This window comes from Hyperoodon ampullatus, assembly GCF_949752795.1.
Source record: "Hyperoodon ampullatus genome assembly, chromosome: 5".
Taxonomy (NCBI): Eukaryota; Metazoa; Chordata; class Mammalia; order Artiodactyla; family Ziphiidae; genus Hyperoodon; species Hyperoodon ampullatus.
The window spans coordinates 111,919,942-111,940,583 of NC_136918.1; the positions used below are offsets into that span (position 1 = coordinate 111,919,942).

The 20,642-nt window shown below is 35.7% G+C and overlaps 1 protein-coding gene across 1 annotated transcript in view; it reads left to right on the plus strand.

Annotated features, from left to right (window-relative positions):
• GBE1 (1,4-alpha-glucan branching enzyme 1) overlaps positions 1–20,642 on the plus strand; it is a gene marked incomplete at both ends in the record, with an annotated part of 293,082 nt that overhangs the window by 245,349 nt on the left and 27,091 nt on the right. The window contains 2 exons of the mRNA XM_079705465.1: positions 9,592–9,776; positions 11,398–11,540. Coding sequence (XP_079561591.1) covers positions 9,592–9,776; positions 11,398–11,540 — 328 coding nt within the window. The remainder of the gene's footprint in view (positions 1–9,591; positions 9,777–11,397; positions 11,541–20,642) is intronic.

The following is a 20,642-nucleotide window of genomic DNA, read 5'->3' on the forward strand; positions in this document are numbered from 1 at the left end:
ACTGGAAGTTATCATGTCTTTTGTTCAAAATATTAGTTTGTAAATTTGTTATAGGAATTTTAAGGAAACCTAATAGTATACTAATCCTTTTTTTTAAATGTCTTAAAATAGGAAATATATATACATACACATATATACCATAAACTGCCTCAGAATTTAAAATTTACGAGTGCAAAGCTTACATACTAAGATGAGCCATTCTCTCCCAGGTGTTTAGTTAAATATACTACCTGTCAGAAAATCATAGAATAAACAAATAGAAAAAAATAAAGCATTCATTTCTCACAGTATAGTTTTCAGTTCTTTGGTTATACCCTCAGGTATCACTGCTATTGCTCTCTTTCATCAGTGTCCTCTCTTGTTAATCTATCTATTATAGGCCTTCAGGTTTTAGTTCAACTCACCAGCACTTAATACTGTTGAGCACTGTTTCCTCTAGGAAGCACTACTTCTCAGGGCTCGGTCTCCCGTCTCCCACCCGCCGTGGTTTTCCTCTTCTCTCTCTGGCCCTTCCTCTGCCAGCTTTTCCAGGCCCCTCTTCCTCTACCCCAACTAGCCGTATGAGTGTGCCTCAGGCTTTGTCCCATTATACTCTCTTTTCTGCCTCTATTCGCTGAGTATTCTCCCCAGGCAATTTCATCCACTCCATGGCATCAGTTACCCTGTATGTTTCTAAAAGCTATATACATGCCTAGTATGCAAAGATTTTTTTGTTTTGTTTTTTTTATTTTTAAAAAAATTTTTTTGGTACGCGGGCCTCTCACTGTTGTGGCCTCTCCCGTTGTGGAGCACAGGCTCCGGATGTGCAGGCTCAGCAGCCATGGCTCACGGGCCCAGCCGCTCCGCGGCACGTGGGATCTTCCCAGACCGGGGCATGAACCCGTGTCCCCTGCATCGGCAGGCAGACTCTCAACCACTGCGCCACCAGGGAGGCCCTTGTTTTGTTTTTAACACCAAGGGAAATTCTAGAATTCCAAGATTGAGTTCCTAAGACTGACTCTTCCCCCTTCCCTGTATATTGACTTAATTTTCAGTCCGTCCTCCCTAACTGTCACCTCTGGGCATTTATATTTGCTCTTGGAGGAGGTTTGCCGCCATTCTCTCCTTTCCTCCCCTACAGTTTTTTGTTATTTCACTGCATACTGATCCCATAAGCCTTTTTTGAGCCTTCTCCCCAACTTCCTCTCTTTAAGGAAATATGTATTTTTATATTTGTTTAATTCTGTCTTTCTTCCTCACTCAATTGTAAGCTCTGTGGGGAAAGGGACCATGCTGATGTACACTGAGCACGTTATCTGATACACAGGATACACTTCAGTAGCTTTAAAATTAGAATTTTGTGTTATAGTTGAGCATATGGTCAATATAGGGAATCATGGGGCTCAGAATATAATCACTGACTTGCACCTTTTGAAGGAAGAGTGTACACTAGGGAGGCTCCAGGGAGAACCCAGAGACCATAGCATTTGATTTTAAAATAGTCTTCAGTACAGGTAAGAGGAATGGGCATTAAAGTTTGTTTGGTTTTTAAAAATATTTTCATTAGGACTTACCATATATACATACACACATATATATATTTATATACATTATATGTGTATATATAGATACACTTGATGTCAACAAAGAGTTACCTAAAGTCCGCAGAATGGAGGCTGTGATAGACTTTAAGGGTAAATCCCAGTAGCACTGCTGAGTTTTGTTCGGCTTGTCTTTATCTCCTCTTCTGGGTCTGACTGTCATATTTTGTTTCTGTACCTCAAAAGAGATGATGTTATCTTTATCAGTTGTAGAGGGAAACATCCAACCTTGACAAATATTTAAGGAGTCCCTGTTGTAGGTATAATACATGGGAACATGCTGTGGAGAATGAAGAAGAGAAGTGTAGTGTAGCCCCTGCCCGGAGCCATAGTGATCAGTGTCAAAGGTGGGATGGAGCAGTAGATAGCAAGTTTATTTTTCTAAAAAGGGAAATCACACTCCCTAATATAGAAAAATATTTTATTCTGTGCCTCACCTTCTGGTGACTTGATGGCCTTGAGAAAGACGGAAGCATTTGATTTTAAAATAGATACTTCCTTTTAAGAGTTAGTCTTCAGTACAGTTAAGAGAAGTAGGAGCTAAAGTTTTTTATATTCTCATTAAAACTGTACCTTATTCTCATATATACAGAAACTTGGTATCAACAAAGAGTTACATAACATCCACAGCATGGAGGCTGTGATAGACTTTAATTAATTCCTAGGTAAAATTAGTATGTATTACAGTTTAGAGAAACAAAACACACAAACCGGCTAATCAAAATGTTCAGCTAACAGAGCTGGGGCTTTTTTCATTAGTTGTATTGTCTCGAATTTCATCACTGCAACAGCTGGCTTCTTGTCAATTTATAGTTTGGACCTTTACATCAAACAGCAAAAAATTAATTACAGGAAAAGGATCCCAATAGGAATTTCGCGCTTAGAGATTTTTCACAATTAACCAGGCATGAATGGTGCTGTTTACAGAGGAAATGGAAAGGGAGAAAAGGAACTGCATAGAATTTTCTAGAAGCATTAATTAACCATAGGAATGTTAGTCACTTGCTTCCCTGTGTTTGTTTTAAAGTTGTCTAGCTAAAGCTTTCAGCCTTCTCATTTCTGGAAGCATCCACTTCTGTTACTATATTAAATGCAATGAATCATGGCCTGAACTGTGAGTTTTCTTACAAAATGTCCCAAGTGACAGCTCAAAAAATTACCATCCTCCCTTCATTTTGAAACGAGTACCATCCTATGTATTACCTTAGTGATCATAATTATAATTTAATGAGCAGAAAGAGCATGCTTTGATGGTTAGTGCCAGGTTACTTGTAATGCATATTTTGGACTTGGAAGTCTTGTTCTCAGGAGTCACACTCATTGCCTCTCTGCACTAGAGTTAGTTTAAATGTGACTTTTCTAAGCCTCTTATCTGTTGCGTAAACCAGCCGAAGATTTTTAAAATGCTTTCCTCAATTTAGGCTTCTACTTTTTTTTCTTTTTTATGTAGCTTAGAAACCCTTACTTGTGTTTCATTCTTCTAGTTCCTAACATTCTAATACAGTGAGTAGCTCTTACCCTTTTTAAGACTTAGACGCCTGGAGCATCTGAAGAACACCTTTCTCTCCTCAGAAAAATGCACAGATGAACATACATACAACATTTTGCATAAAATATCAGAAGTCGGTAGGAAAGCATGAACCCCAGGTTATAAATGCCTGTTGCTTTCACTGAGAAATGTATACATATATTATGTATGCATGTAAACATAACATACTTATATATAATTTAGAAATATATATACACATATTTCTTAATTTGGTTAAATTAAAATGCTGATTCCGATCATGTGTTCCCTATTCCATCAAGTTATCTGTACTAAAACAAATCAATTACCTTCTTTGCCATTACCTGAATAAATTTAGATTTCTTATCCATCTTTATATACAGCAGGCCTTACTTATAAGCTTATTTGGGTTAGCATGTTTCACTGTACTGTCTCAAATGCTGCCACATTTCCTAAGTAATCTGTAGACCATAGCTGAGAAGAACATTCTTAACTTGTTTTAATGATAATATTTTTCTTCATTAGGTTTGTGAGCTGAGAACTAGTGTAGGATACTAACGGGCATTTTCCACTTTTCTCTTTTCAGTCTGAGAATGGTTCACTGTTATCCAAGGTCACTTTGAAAGTCTTTCTGCAATTTGCTTCCATTTATTTTATGCTTGTGTTTACAGTTTTGAACCAAATATGAATTTAATGTTGCATTTGTCTATATTAAACTTAATTTGCCCCTTGTCAGATCATTTACAACAGAGATAACATTCAAAAGCCACTCTGTAAAATGTTTTGTCTGCAATCACTAATGGAATTTTTCTGTCTATTTCTTTGTTGTATGCAACTTTCTATGTCTTTCAATTTAAAAAGAAGCCTCTCCAGGAGATTTTTCAGAGAATCTAAATTAGTCTGTCATAGAGATTAATAAATTATTCTCTAATAGAATAGGGTCTTCTTCATGTCATATTTTTTTAAATAGTCCTTTTTTCTAACTCAGAAGTTTAATTTCATATTCCATATTATGTAAGTATGCTTATTGGAATGTTCTTTAAAGTAGTGACATACAAAATCCTAAATTGGATTATGATACCAAACATTTTTACCACTTTCATCTTTTTCTTACACTTTTTTCCAAGTACTTAATTTGCCCTCATGTAATAAATTTTCTTCTTAATAGTTAATAGTTTTAGATGTTATTGAAAAGATAGATGAATGTTTAAGATCAATGTATGTTAGAAGGCACTAAAATGAAGTCTTAAATTTAAGTAATAAAGAGTACTTTTAAAGTAGAAACTTAAACATATACATTAAGGAATATAATTTGCGTGTGTGTTAAACATTATTTTGAGAAACAATTTACTACCTTGTGCCTGTGTCTTCAAATAATTAGCAATGTTCAAAACTTGGGAAATGTTTTCTCTTAGAATCCTATCTGCTATTTACCTTTTGAACCAGTATTTTACTTATTCAGTTGATGTTAGGGAAATATCAGACAAGTGTACAGAGATGCATTTATAAGACTGGTCTTTTTTTATAATGCTAGAATATTAGGAAAAGCCAAAATGACTAACATGAGGAAAATAGTTAAATAAAATTGCATTTTATGCACAAAATGGAATACCGTCATGGTGATAATATACTTATTAACATGGAAAGTGTTTATATTAAAATTCAAAATAGTATATAATATATCTACCTTTTTTCAAAAACTAGTTGTAGGTAGGTAGGTAAGATAGATAGATAAATAGATGGATATGTATATAAGTGTAGGTATGGATATAGATAGAGATATATATAGCTATTGCTATAGATATAAATAAAAATAAATAAAATATTTATCAACAGGGAAACAGTGATGTCATTTCACTTGGGCTGCTATAATGAAATGCCAAAGACCAGGTAACTTATAAACAATAAAGGTTTATTTCTCACAATTTCTGGAGACTGGGGGTCTGAGATCAGAGTGCCAGCATGGTTGAGAGAGGGACCTTTTCCAGGTCATAGACTTTTAGTGATATCCTTTTGTGGTGGAAGGAGAAAGGGAGCTCAGTGGAGTCTCATATTTATAAAAGCGCTAATCACTTTCATAAGGGCTCTACCCGCATGACCTAAACACCTTCCAAAGGTCCCACATCCTAAGACCATCATACTGGGATTAAATTTCAACATATGAATTTGGGGGGGACACTAACACTCAGACCATAGCAAGTGGCTATCTGATAAGATTTCAGATATTGTGTATGTGCATTTCATTGTGATTTTTTAAAATAATATATCAGTACATTACTTGTACAATAAAAATAATAAAAGAAAATATAACACTATAATAATAGTAGCTAAGATTTATTGAGCTACATATTTTGTGTCTTGTACTCTTCTAAATAATTTGCATCTGTTACTTCATTTAATTGTAATTATGCTACTCTTCAATCGTTGTTTACTCTGTAGATCATAAGGATGTGAATTTTCATGGTAGAATGTTCAAATAAGTGATAATAATGTAATTTCACATTATATCAGTTTTTGAATGGAGTCCATGAATCCTTGAGGCTCCGTGTGTGTGTGTGTGTGTGTGTGTGTGTGTGTGTGTGTATCTGTTTCTGGGAGCAGGTAGTTAGCTTTTAATCAGATTATGAGATGGGTTAATACTGCTTCCAGTAGTTTTGGTCAAACTCACCATTCAATTCTGTACTGATAAAAACGAGGCTTCCAAGGAGGGATACTAAGAGAGAAGCTAAACTATACACTGGAGAAAAATTTTTGTTTTTACCTCATTAGTCTACCTTGAGGCAGATAGAAAAGATGGCAAGCAACAGAAATTGTGACCTGGGTCACATTTTCAAGAAGACTGGGAAGAAATTAGGAGATGAGGAGGTCCTCAAATGCCAGGAGTGTTTCAACCAGAACAGAGCTATAGTTTTAGAAGTTTGCCTAAAATGTTAATTTTAGGTGGAATAGAATCATCTGTATACTATATATATACTATAAAAATATATACTATATAGCATAATGTATACAATATATAGCATATATGTGTGTGTATAATATATAGTATAACTATAAATAACACCTGAGAGCTTGTTCAGGGGTTGCAGGATGAACATGTAGTAGGAATAATGAAGGAAGAGTGTAGAGAGGGGATTCCTAACATAGCAACCTGATTTGCCCTATCAATCTGGGTGTCTTGTAGCAAAATTACTTTCACAGTCAATTCTGCCTTTTAAGATCTAAAATAGATAATTCAAAGAACATTAATAGGGGCTTCCCTGGTGGCGCAGTGGTTGAGAGTCCGCCTGCATATGCAGGGGACACGGGTTCGTGCCCCGGTCCGGGAGGATCCCACATGCCGCGGAGCGGCTAGGCCCGTGAGCCATGGCCGCTGAGCCTGTGCGTCCGGAGCCTGCGCTCCGCAAGGGGAGAGGCCACAACAGTGAGAGGCCCGCGTAACGCAAAAAAAAAAAAAAAAAGAACATTAATACTTGACTTAGGGAAATGTGTTGTATTATTAAATATACGAATAAACGCATCAGCGTAGAATTTCCACACTTTAAAGAAAAGAATAATGTTGTACCATGAAACCAAGTGAAGAAGAGCCAAATAGCTGCCTTGAATTCATCCTGGTTGCTTGTGTGTCTGCTGCAGAGTTGGGCTGGTCAGTTCCCTCCTCAGAATGATGGGAGCCAGAAGTTTTAGGTTTATAGTAACTCTCACTTACTGGCTTTTATGTCATTCTTTCCTGAGCAACATCAGTAATGAGTGTGTAATGTAAAAGCTGCCAAACATTGAAAGCTTTAGCTAAGCCAGACCCTGTACCAAGTGCCTTACATACCTCGTTTGAACCTTAAAAGAGCTTTTATGAAACTTGTTATCCTATTTTACAGATGAGGAAACTGAGTCCCAGAGAGATTCAATTGCCTAAATTCATGTTTGGTCAATGTTTGCACTATATTTCCATGGTATCTGCTTCTAAGCAATACGGGAGAGTGGTAACCAAGAGTGAGGGTGCTAAAATCAAACTGTCTGGGCTAATAGGCCCCACTACTTAATAACTCTCTGTGCCTCAGTTTCCTTACCTATAAAACTGGGTCAATAATAGTAAGTACTTCAGGGTTGTTGAAAATGAAAGGAATTAATTCATGTGCAATGCTTAGAATAGTGCCTGGCAAATAATAAGCCAACATTAAGCTTTTGTTGCTGATTCTACTATGATAACATTATGGCAGTGATATAACAATCTCCCCCCAGAAAGGCTAAAGAAATTGCTTATTAATACTGGAGTCAACTCAGAGATTCATGGTCATACCAAAATAAAAGTATTTTGCCTATAGAGAGCTTGGATCCGGTTTGTAGGCTACTATACTTTAGCTACCCTATGGCATTTCTGGTCTCTCCTAAATTCCCAACTAGTTGAAATCCCACTAGTACTAGGACATATAATTTTCTCCAGACAGCACCTTTGGTATCAGCAATGAATACGCTGGACTACAATTCTGGAGGTGCATCTTTTTGCTGGTTGAATGGATGATGGAGCAAGCTATGCCATGGGTTCACTATGGGCTGATGTGAATCAGGCTCCAGACCTAGGCAGGACTCCTAAGTGTAGCAGAGGGAAGTTCTCATATCACTTTAAGACACCATAAAGTAAATAAAGGCCCGCAGAGTTAGAAATCTGGTTCCCTCCTCTGTCACATAGCAGACAACAATATAAGAAATATTGTTTCGACTGAAATACTCGAATTAAGGAAAATTTTTGCAGACACTTTAATTTTTATGAAGCTGCTACAGACATATTTGGATGTTATTTTTATTTTGATGACTATAGTCCTGAAAAGTTAAATGTAAATTGCAGTGTTTCTTAGCAGAGTTTACCATTTAAAGCAACTCTATGGTAAATCATTTTGAATTACATCATAGCCTTGTTAGTTTTTATTTATTAGAATATTAATATGCTAGCTTCTTTTCTGCCTTCTTTTTTATTGAAGTATAACTGACTAACGTTACATTAGTTTCAGATGTACAACACAATGACTCAGTATTTGTATATATTGCAAAATGATCATCCAGTCAGTCCAGCTAAGATCCATCACCCTACATAGTTACAAAAATTTTTTTTCTTGTGATAACAACTCTCAAGATCCTCTCTCCTAGCTAACTTTCAAATATGAAATGCCGTATTATCAACTATAGTCACCATGCTGTACATTACATCCCCATATTTTTTAATTTTTATTTTATAACTGGAAATTTATATCTTTTGACCCTTTTCACCCATTTGCCCAACCCCCCACCCCTACCTCAGGCAACTACTGGTCTGTTCTCTGTATCCATGTGCTTGTTTTTTGTTTGCTGATTGGTTGTTTTTATTGTTGTTTTTAGACTCCACATATCAGTTAGATCATACGGTATTTGTCTTTTTCTGTCTGACTTATTTCACTTAGCAACTATTTACTTTAAAGTAGGACACACTTGTATCAGCTACGGTACTTTGCAACTCAAAGGAGAAATCTGTGGCTTAGAAAATTGCAGCATTAAAGTGGCAAATGTAAGTAAATTTTGGAAAGCAGTGTTTAATTTTTAGGAGAAAAAAAAAAGAAGCCATAGAATTGAAATCTAACCTGGGCAAAACAATAGGAGCAAGTCTATTAGACCACTAATATCTAAATTTGATTTTCAGAAGGAAGAATGTATAATATGTAGGTGTTATTATTTTATTTCATTTTTAAAGTGTATCAGGTTTCTGGTTCTCATCATTATAATGAGAAATAATATCAAATGGGTTCCCAACAAAGTGTCCCAGCGGTACACACACACATATTTAAATTAAAGATATACATCTAATGATGGCACATGGATCTGAGAAAGGGGTGGGGAAAATGAATAATAAAAGTGATGACTTGGGTTTCTGTAGCACCTGAAGTTAAAACGTACTTGCCTGATGTGATGAGGCAGAAAGAACTTTGGATTTTAATGAGAAGAACTAAATTTTAACGGTTGCTTTTCTAGTTATTATCCATGTGAGGCTGGGCAAATCCCTTAACTGTCTAGAGCTTTGGATTTCTCATCTGTGAAATGGATATAATAGAGAGTTCCTTCAAGGATCAAAAAATAATGTACATACAGCCTTTGGAAATTGCAAAGCATTGTACAGATTTCAGAGATTATAGAAATAGAGATCTCAAAAATTACTCTGAGATTTCAGAGATTATTTCAGAGATGAAATAAGTATGACAGAGATACTGTTCTCAGTTTGTGCATGAGGAAAATGAGATGTAGAGCAAGGAATGTGTGACCAGGCTAAAACCGTGCCCTGGGCTTTTGAGTCCAAATGCTGTCAGTACTGCATGCTAGACTATGCTGTTTCTAAGCCAGGGTTGTGCATCATTTATAGGGCACAGCTATAGTAAATTATAACCTAAACTGATTTCAAAGACTTTAAAACATACAGTTATTGAGTTATCTTAATAAGAAATGCTAATATTACCAGGTGATGTTTATGTTTGTTTTCAAATGCAGGTAATGAATTTGGGCATCCTGAATGGTTAGACTTCCCAAGAAAAGGAAATAATGAGAGCTACCATTATGCAAGAAGGCAGTTTCATTTAACTGATGATGACCTTCTCCGCTATAAGTTCCTAAATAACTTTGACAGGGATATGAATAAATTGGAAGAAAGATGTCATTGGCTTTCAGCTCCACAGGTAAGCTCTTTACTCTAAATGTTATGTTTTAGTCACCAGTGTTGTACATGCTTAGAATGGCAATTGATTTAAATCTATATGCAGATCTTTTAAACAGCATTTTATTATTCAGTGTGTAGTGCCCTGTGACATACTTCAGGTTGTCAAAACATGTTACTGAAGTCTCCCCAATAGATAATGAAAATCTTAAACATAATTCCCTGCTTGCATTCCTGGTTAGCTTGTCGTTGTTGTTTAAATTTAGTAATTTTTATTTCATTTGGTTAAAGTAAATGACAAAAGCTCCCCATGGAATCCACTTTGGAAATTGCTGTGGAAATATCTTAATTGTTTTGATTATTTTTCTTTATATAAATAACTATGCTGTCATAAAGAAACTGCTTTGACAACATGGAGATTTCTTTATTCCTTTTTTTCCTTCCTTTACTGGTCTCTAACTTGTCATTTCAATAGATGCCATTATACCTCCATGCTGTTTTGTATTTTTCATGAGCCTGACTCTCCTCTTGAATTAAAGTCTCAGTTTTCAATAAGTTTTAGAAAATGTAATTAACAGGTTCAGATTTTATGCAGTGTTTTTTTTTTCCCTTGCAAAAATTAGCATATAATATGTGTTACTTATAATCCATTTACTTTCTACTGGTGCTGTTTGAAATTACTGTTGATGTGTTTTTACTTTGGTGTCTCTGATTTTTTTTTTAATGGTTGAACAAAGGTACTTATATTTTCAGTAAGACTGGCTACATGACACAAACGCCCTAATCGCATTTATTAGTAGTGCTGTTTCCAGAAGAGAGAGCAAAATGATGCTCCTTTTCAATAGGAACAATGTTGAATACCAAAAGGCATGCTGTTTGCTCTAGAGCCTTAGCTCACATTTCTAAATTACCAAGAGTGGCGCTGCTGACATGCATGGAAATAAGTCCTGTCAAAGCTGGGGCTGGAAGAGGGTAGGGTTGAAAAAACAAAGCCTTCTCACTACCTACTGTAAAATGTGGTGTATAAAATAAGAGAGCTTGTAGATGTTGTAATTCCTTTTCAGACTTTCTCTATTATTAGGCAAAAAAAAAAAGTATACTGTGAAGGACTCTTGGTGGTTTTTGAATCTGACAAAATCATGCAATAATGTAAATTTTTTAAGAAAACAACAACTTCAGAAATCTGGATATAATAACAATGTTACATCATATTTTGAAAAGTAATTTTATATACCTTACCTCTTAAGGACTATAACAAAAGTCTTAAAGAAAATTCACTTATAAGTAGATCTAATACACACACACACACAGATGCTTTATGTATAGCACAGGTGCTATATTTTTAGCTAAAACCTAAGCCCAAACCCTAATCCTCTGTCTGTGCTTTGTTTGAAGTTGGCAAGTTGCTGGTGAGGTTTTTATACTCCTTAAGCAATTTTTTGAGACTGCTGTTGGCCTAGAGTTTGATAGGGCAAGATTTGTTGCAATCTTGTTCAAAAAATATAACATGCTAGGATTTTCATTTTTGGCTTAATAACTAACAAGGCTGTTAATAAAGACAAAAACAACTTTTTTTGTAAAGAATTTACTTGTAGCAGCATCTGGGTATTATTTAAATGTATTATGTATGTTAATTCTTGCAGGCTCATGTTAGTGAAGAACATGAAACCAATAAGATCATTGCTTTTGAGAGAGCAGGCCTTCTTTTCGTTTTCAACTTTCATCCAAGCAACAGCTACACTGATTACCGACTTGGAACGACAGTGCCAGGAAAATATCCTTTTTTGTTGCCAATGAATATGACTGTCTGCATTCAATTTTTTTATTGCATCATAGAGCATCGGAAAAACTGATGCTGATCTGGGTGACAGTAGCTCTCAGTTTCTTCATCTGAAAAATGAGGGACTTAAAATAGTTGATAAATCTTTGCTTAATTCAGTTACACTAAGTTAACCCTAAACTCCATTCTGGCTCTAAAAAGTATGATTTTTAACATTTTCTTAAGTAATATTTTAATCCTATATGTAGTATAGGATTAATATACTATTAATAGTATAGGAGATAATTGTTGTTTCTCTTTATGAAAATATTTTGTAAGTTGCCCCTGAGAATTGTCTCCTTTCCCCCTCTCCACTGAGTGAGCAAGTAGACAGTAGCCGTAAAGATAGCTTCCTTCCCCTTTCTTTTTCCTGTCTCCTAAAATACAAGACATAGCTCGCTTTTGTGGGCCTGAATTGGTAAGGAATCAGGGCATGGGAGGTGTAAGCAAAGGAAATAATAGGGAGAATGTTTTGATATTGTCTGAACATTCATTTACTCATCCATTCATTCATTTCACAGATATTTACTAAGCATCTATTTATCGAACACCTGCATGCTAGCCCTGTGCTAGGTGCTGGAAATACAGGAATTTTCCTGGCAGATACAGTCACTGCCCTTATTGAGCTTTTAAACTAGTGAAGAAAACAAACATTAATAATTGTAAGTGTGATCATTGTTACAAAGTGAAACCTGCTGTGTATTTTAAAGAGATTATTATTAAATAATAATAAATTATTATTTTAACTCTCAGGGTGCCAGCAGTGTCCAAAGGCTGGCACCTGGTAGAGTTGCAAGACAACAGCCATGGTTCCAGATGTCACCTTCAGACACAACAAAAGGCAAATAGATTTGTGTGTTTTTTCAAGAATGAAGTCACTTTAGCAAATTTCCTTTTGTATCCCATTGACCAGACTTCAGTCACATATCCCCAGAGAGGTATCTAGGGAGGAGAATGCTATCATCATGAGTAGCTTAATCAGGAATTACCCCTGAGTCTCCAGGAAGTGGCCTCCTTGGTGAAGTGGTTGCCCAGACAGAATGTTTCTTGGCAGTTAGGAGTAAAGGGCCATACTGTCTGGTAAGTAGCCTGTGTCATCTGTGCTGCTCAGTGACATTGAGGGTCGTGAAAGATGTTCCCTGTCTTCTACCCCAACCCTTCCAGATCACCATCCCACAGGACATCAGAGCATTTGGGAGGGAAGGCTATTGCTGTGACTAATAGCCTAAATGTGCCCCAGTTAACACAGAGAATGCTCAGATAATGGAAATCAGTGTAATGAGGTTGTCTGCACTAAAGAAGAGCTGTACTGTTCAGGAGGCAAATGTTCTCACCATCTCCATGAAGAAATGCAAACAGATCCTAGACATGTAGCAACTCATACATAAGCCTTCTCAGCTACTAACTGCTAAAGTAATACCCCTAGACTAAATCCTGCTATATCTAATAATGTCATATAATCAAAACATAATTTTGATTTTTACATTTATTTATTTATTTATTTTTTGCGGTACGCGGGCCTCTCACTGTTGCGGCCTCTCCCGTTGCGGAGCACAGTCTCCGGATGCGCAGGCTCAGCATCCATGGCTCACGGGCCCAGCTGCTCCACGGCATGTGGGATCTTCCCGGACCGGGGCACGAACCCGCGTCCCCTGCATCGGCAGGCGGACTGTCAACCACTGCGCCACCAGGGAAGCCCATATAATTTTGATTTTTATCAGACCAAAATGCAATGACAGAACACTTGTGATCTATTGCAGTGTTTGTTAGTTAAGTACTGCCCTTGACCCTAAGTGGGAAGAAGAGATGTACAAAACCAATTTAGGATGTAACGCATAATGCAGTAAAGGGGATGGGGCAGGAATGTTCCACAAACTTATTCTCATGTTTAACAGAGGATAAGTAAAAGAAAAATAAATAAACATGAGAGAGAGAGAGAAAGAAACAGAGATTGATTGATTGATTGATTGAAAAGGAAAAGACTTTTAAGCCTGGATTGGGGAGGGGAGAGAGAGAGAGATGATTGGTGGACTGATGGATTGATTAAGAAAAGACCTTTAAGCCTGGACCTTGAGAAATGGATAAAATTGTAGAAAAAATTGAGGAAGGCCATTCCAGCTGTTGGAAATCAGAGACTATCCTTAGATAATGGACAGTACCATAGATTAACTGGAGAATGAGGACCAAAAGGGGAAGTACTCAGAGATAAAACTGAAAAGACAGATTGCCATCACATAATAGAATATTTTAATGCCTTATTCATTAGTTTAGGCTTTTTTCTATAGTTTCATAGTGAGTTACTGAAGGGTTTGGGCTAGTGAGCTACTTGATAAGAATGTATGCATTTGGAAAAGTTCTCATGTACCCAGGGTGTTAGAGAGCTTTTATGAGGAGAGAGGTTGGAAGTACAGGTATCAATTATGAAAAATTGAAGTGCACGTAAAAGAGAATTAGGGTATGAACTAAAGTAATGTCCATAGGATAGAAAGAGGTATATGAAGCGCTTTCTTGCAGTGAAAGGACTCAGCAATTGTTTGGACACGGGGTGTAGAAAAGAAGATACAAGGTTTCACTTTGAAGAGTGAGAAGAATGGTAGTAGGAGATAGCAAATAAGATAGCAAAGCAAGGAGGAGGAGTAACCAGTTTGAGGAATAGAAAATATGAATTTAATTTAGCATCATTGACAAGTGGAAATACATGGAATTTCAATGATGATGTCTAGGAGAAAAATCTTGGCTCAAGCTACATTGATCCCCTATCTGAAGTCTGTGCAATTTAACAAATATTATTAAATGAAAAAATATATAATAACATAGTATATTTTACTAAGTAAAATCCACCCCAAAAGTTAATTTTGTTTAATGATACAAAGTTACACTGTACATGAAAGTCTAGCTTGGTTTTGGTAAACCTTGCTACAAATTGAATCTTTCGAAATTTAGCAATTTGTTTAAATGCCTGTAGGCACCTGTTATACAGAAAATTTCTATACTGATAAATACTGAATGCTTTATATTAATGACTCATTTCAGAAAACGTACTCATTAAATGTTGTAATGATATACAGATCTTGGAAAATTGGGCCATATCTTTATAGAAGTCATAGCTGCAGCCTTAGTCATCTGTTGCCTCTCTAAGAGAACCTTGAAGAAATATTATTTGGTCCTTTTACTACAAGGATTTTGTCTTCTACAGATTTGCGCCCACTTGGACCTTATTTACTCTTGCTACCTTTCTCATTCCTGTCTTTCTGTCAACAAGCTGTAACTAATTCCCATATGTTACTGCTTCCTCTAAGGACATTTGCATTTTAATAACAGTCTCTTTGAATACTCAAAAGTATGGAAGACCTAATGGACTAGATATCTAGTAGAATAATTTTTTTTTAATAATAAGGATTTTTTTTTTCAGGAAAGGAAAGCAGGAGAGCATTTCCAACATACCTTAAACCATATTTTCTAATTAGCTATATTAATACTGCCAGCCCTAACTCCTAGCTTGAAATCATAAAAACTTCCGGTTTTTGAAATGCTTTATACTCCAATGACCCAGTTCAGTGCAGAAATCCCACCTATATGCTCCTTCACAAACCATAGCAGTCATTAGAACACTTTCCAGTCTTAGGAATCTCACTATTTCACAAGGTAAACAATTCAAGTTTGTTTGTTTGTTTTTAATATAGCCTTAAATGTAAGTGCATTAATTCTGTACTCTGGGGCCAATGCCTGTTCCTGTAGGCCAGCTATTCACATCAAAAAGGCATTTAACTTGTTTCTCACAGTACCACCTCTCCTTAGTCTACCCTCTTCCAGACCAAATATACCTCTGGTTTCTTTAATAGATTCTTGTGATACTTTCCAGACCTGTTACCATCATGTTTCTCTTATCAAAATCCACCCAGCATTGTTCACACTCCTCTTCATTGTGTCTCCAGAACTAACAGCAGAATATCCCAGATATGGTCTGGCAAGTATGATATCGAGTGCCCCATTACCTCCTCTTATCTTGAGACTGCTCTCTCATTAATGGAGTTAAAGTTACATTAGCTTTTCTGGCAGCCATCACATTTTTCACTCATATTGTATTCACTCTCAAATAAAAAGCTTTAGCTTTTCTTTATGTGTACTTGTATTATGTCCTATCTCCCTTATTCTTTATTTATTCAGCTAATTTAACTAAAATCCCAAATTTAACATTGAACATAAAAAAATATTTTTTGTCTCTAAACTATTAATAGAGAAGATAAAAGAGCACTAGAGTATTAATGTTACGATCGTACCATCTTCCCTAAGCAATAGATAGATCTCTTCTTTCAGCTTCTTGTTATTTCTAGCTTAGCTTTAACAGTCCTTTTTACTATCCTTAGCATTTTACAAGTCTCATTTCTTTTTGGTCTTTCATCTTTCTGACTTTATTCTTATACCTTTAAACAACATTGTAGTTGAGCATTATAGAATCATTTCAGGTATAGAAAGTACAGAAACATTGGGATTTCTGTGCTGTAGTTTCTGACTCTACCAAAGTGTTCTTCTACGCCACTGGTATTTCCAACTACTGAGCCAGTGAATTGAATACAGATTTTCTCTGTGAAGGATCCACAGAGGCAAGATTGGATGTATTAATCAAGTCAAGAAATTCATCAAATTTTTAATTCCCAGAAAAGCAGGATTTGGTACCGGAACAAATTTAAAGTTTCCAAAGAAGTCATTTGAACTTCCTCTGTCACTATGAAATATAAACCTGCAATAGGCAGCATGTCTGAATTCTTGCCCAGTTCCATTTTTTTAACCTGTGTATCCTGTGTATCAAATAGCAAGACATCAACTTTCACTCAGATCTGTGTAGCATTTGTGCTGACTGTCTTCCCAAGAAGCTGTTGTAAGGGGAGCTATTTTGGGGGCAATGCCAGGCAGAATAGAAGCAGCACTTTAAGGATGCTTTTAGCTGTCACTTCAAAATAAGATGATAAATTTGGAAAGCTGAGAGGGTTGTCTGCTTTGTATTACTAAGGCTTTGAACCTGGTCTTCGTGGTGATTGCTAAAGGACATAGTATTGTTTCTGCAAAAAGAATCTGTAGCCATATTCTAGAAAACAAAAAATAGCAACAATAAAAACCCTTTGCCTGGGCACTGTCTCCCATTTGTCTTTTTAGCCACTAATCTGCAGTGTAATAATCAGCAGCATTCTTTCCTACAGTGGATAGCAATGTGGGTGATGCAGAACTGAGACCCAATGTACTGGCAGGTTACATGCTCAGGAAGATAAAATGCATTCTCCTGATGTGGTATGTTTGCTTATGATTTTACATTGTTTAGCTGGAGAGAAAGAAAGAAACATAATGCCCTTTATAGTATCAGAATCATTATTGTATTTCTGTGGTCACATTTCTTCTCTTAGACCATTATCAAATCAGCACTGAATCAAAAGGAAAATTGCTAAGCCCCTAAGGACAAACTGCTCTTTCTAATCCATTTTGAATAAAACAAATGATGCTGCCTCATTTTGAGTGACGTAGGGGAGAGCATTGGTGAAGCATCCCTCTTTTGAGGACCTTCTGTTTGCTAGCCATTTTTATTAAGTATGTATCTTAACATTCCCAGGTGCCCCTTAAGGTAGGTTGTGTTAGATTCATGTGACAGATCAGGAAACTAGGCCTTTAAGTAACTATTCAACTTCCCTCCAGCACAGGCTGGTGAAGGTTGAGCAGTGTGTTACAAAGCCCATGTCCTTTCTATTAGACCACGGTGCCCCTTTCTGCCATTCATGGGTGCATACATTTAGTTGCTGGTGGTAGCAATAGTGGTATTAGAAATGACTTATTTCTGTAATGTTCAAAAGGATTTTGATATAGTTCTGGGAAAACAGGTAGCATGAGAAAATTGTACACAATTTCATGGCACAAACTTCTGTCTCGTCAGGTTCCCTCAGTACCTCACCATCACCCCCTACAAATTTTTCCCCACATATTCTTGCTCGTGACCCCTGTCACCACCATCCAAAAGAAATAACTAAAAAAAAAAAAAATTTTTTTTTTAAAGCAAAACATGAAATAATTGCCTCAGGTCAATTATTGTGATTTCTCTGCATTCTGGAGAATACAAATGTGCCGTAGTTCTTTGCTCAAAGTGAGACCTTCTGAGGCATCACATCAATTAAGTTTACTGTAAAATATTTATGTAAATGTTAAGCCCTCACAGCTCATTTATAAGGTATGTGTCTTGGTATGTACAGATTCTTATCACTCTGAGAGCATAAACAACACTAGTAACAAATGTTTTCAAATTATTTGTCAGCATGCTTTTGAGGTGGGGTGAGAATAATAGTGTTATTGCAGCCCCCTTTCCAAATGGCTTTTCAAACTGTTACGATATTGAAATGTTAAGAGGAATAATCATAAATTATGGCTTGTGAAGAATATGTGAATCCAGGCCAAAAATATTTAAAGCTAAGGGAACAGATGAGTAAATAGTTGGATTTGACTCAAGATCTTTGCAATATTTTCATTAAACTGCTGAAAGATGTGCTTTTTAAAATGTAAATTCAGACACTGACATTTGCAACCTGTACACAGAGTTTCTTATGAGCATATAAGGTCACTTGGATGATTCACTGAAGTGTGATCACTGAAGGCAGAGATGTTGTTGTGAGTTGCTTAGTTTACAGAAGGCTTTGAAGCATGGTTATGTAACAGTCTGTGTTTGTTAGAATCTAGGCTTCATGCAGCAAATAAAAACAAAGGACTTAATTTAGGATTAGCTAGTTGCCACATTCTATCAAGATTTTATATGTAAAGGTTAATTTCTGGACTAAAAATGTAGAGCTTAACTTTTTAGTTTTCCAGGCTTAGATGTTTTGGTAAAAAATTAAAGGAAGAAAAAACAAAAAGTACAAGGGTTTCTCATAAAAGATCTACATAGTGACTTTGAACAGATGCAAGCATGTTTCTTTTCCTCAGGCGCATATGTGTGAGAGAAAGAGAGTGCTTTTACTCTGTGTCCATTTAGTGATGAAGTTCTTTTTCTGTGAATGGGGACAGGTAATCCTACTAACAATTTTATATTTAATATAAGTCCTCCTTTTGTTTCTGTAGCTTCAAAATGGATGTATATTCATGGCCTTGGTTAGCCTTCTTTAGTTTCAAGGTGAAAGTAATACTTTTAAACATTACCTCATTACCTAGAGGTACTTTTGGTAATTTTTCATTGTTAAACACTGTCCAGAAACCCCTGTGATTTAATGATAATGACAAACGTGTACCCCCCACCTCCACTGGCAATAAAGAGCCTATGATTTAGCTTCATTTTCTACTCAGGCATTTGAGATGAATCACAAAGTAAGAAAAATATTTTGCAACTGCTGTAACACTTTTAGATTGGTTTAATATATATTCATAGGACTATAGGTAGTAATGAATAATGAGTGGGCCCTTACTACACACAAACGTTTTTAGATTTTTTTTTAGTAGCTGAGTGCTATTCAGTGTCATTCAACAGCATTTCTGTTTTTGGTTCATAGCTCAGTTGCTCAGTGATAGTCTCCTCTGGTTCCAGAAATTCATCTAACAATAGCTCAGTCAAGATTTCTCTCCTCTATTTCTTGTCTTTCTGGGGAAAACAGAAATCAGAAATATTATTGTATGCTATAAAAACAGGACATTCTACAAAAACAGGACATTAATGACACAACCTACTAGTTGTGTCATTAATGGGAGGAAAACATTTGTTCCTAGCATAAGTATTTTTACCAATTTATGAAAAGAGGTACTATTATATGGCAGTTGACTCCAAGATACATGGTAAGACTGTCTTTCTTATATTAGCAATTATATCTTTACTTGAAATATATTAGGTAAACATAAAGGTAAATTGTTGATTGATGGATGGATGGATATATGGATGGATGGATGGATAGATGGAGGATACAGTTTCCTAATGGTGGAAGAGCCCTTAAAGTTGTTCAAAATTAAGTAATTAAAAGACAAAGATTTCTATAATCTATTGCTTTTCCCTTAGAGCAGATGTTTAATTAAATGGTAGAAAGGAATAATTGATAAAATATTATCAATAACATACATCATGATTTTGTAGAATTTAAAATTGTGGAATCTGCTGTCAGAATACTTGCTGAACAGACTTTCATAATAAGACCTACCATCTATTACAAATATATCCTTTGCATGCTGCAAGCACTTTACATTCACTATCTCATTTAGTAAACTTTTTCCTTTCCTAGGGAATAGCATTGCAAACTGTAGAGGAAGGAAAAATCCACAATGAAAACACTGGCCTGAAAGATTTCATATCTAAACTTTCTTTTTAAATAGTCCTTTATTTAATTAGTCCAGAACATATTGTTCTCTTTTATTTTGAAAAATAAATTATACATATCACCTTTATATCTGATGCCAGCTTTTTTTAAATAGAGCATTCAGTATCTAAAATAAATTTCTAATATATTGAATGTTAAATTACTTTTTCCTTCTGGATCTCTAGAAATTAGCCCACCACCACCCCCCCCCTTTTATTTATTTTTTTTTTCAGTGAATATCTCCTGCCTACGAGAAAGCTGTTTGGATCTTCTGTAAGTGAGATATTTTTATTTTCATCATTTTCTGTTAAGCTGTTCTAACTCAGAATCTCACAGGGTCAAATTGAGGGCTCAGTGTTTCATCTATATTTGAAAATGGTACCTGAGTATTCCAGAAGATTTCTTAAAATTAAGCCATTATCTAATTACTGGTTCATTATAAATGTTTAAGGGCTCTTAAGGATATATGGATGCTACAACCAAAAGAAGGTTGTGTCTCTCCAGAGAAAAGTGGAAAAAGTAAAGCCATGAACAATGTGTTCTTGGAAACAGTGGTTTCAGTTATAACCATGTGTAAGAACCATCTCTAATTCTGTTAATGTGGTATTTCTTATCCTAAATGATGGCAAAATGCCTAATTAATCCCTATTTTATTTGTGAAATTTATCTGTGGAACTAATTAATCCTTTCGGTAGTTACATGATACCAACTGTTGAATAAGGAAAGCATTCTTTATTATGTTATTAAGTAAAATTTTTTA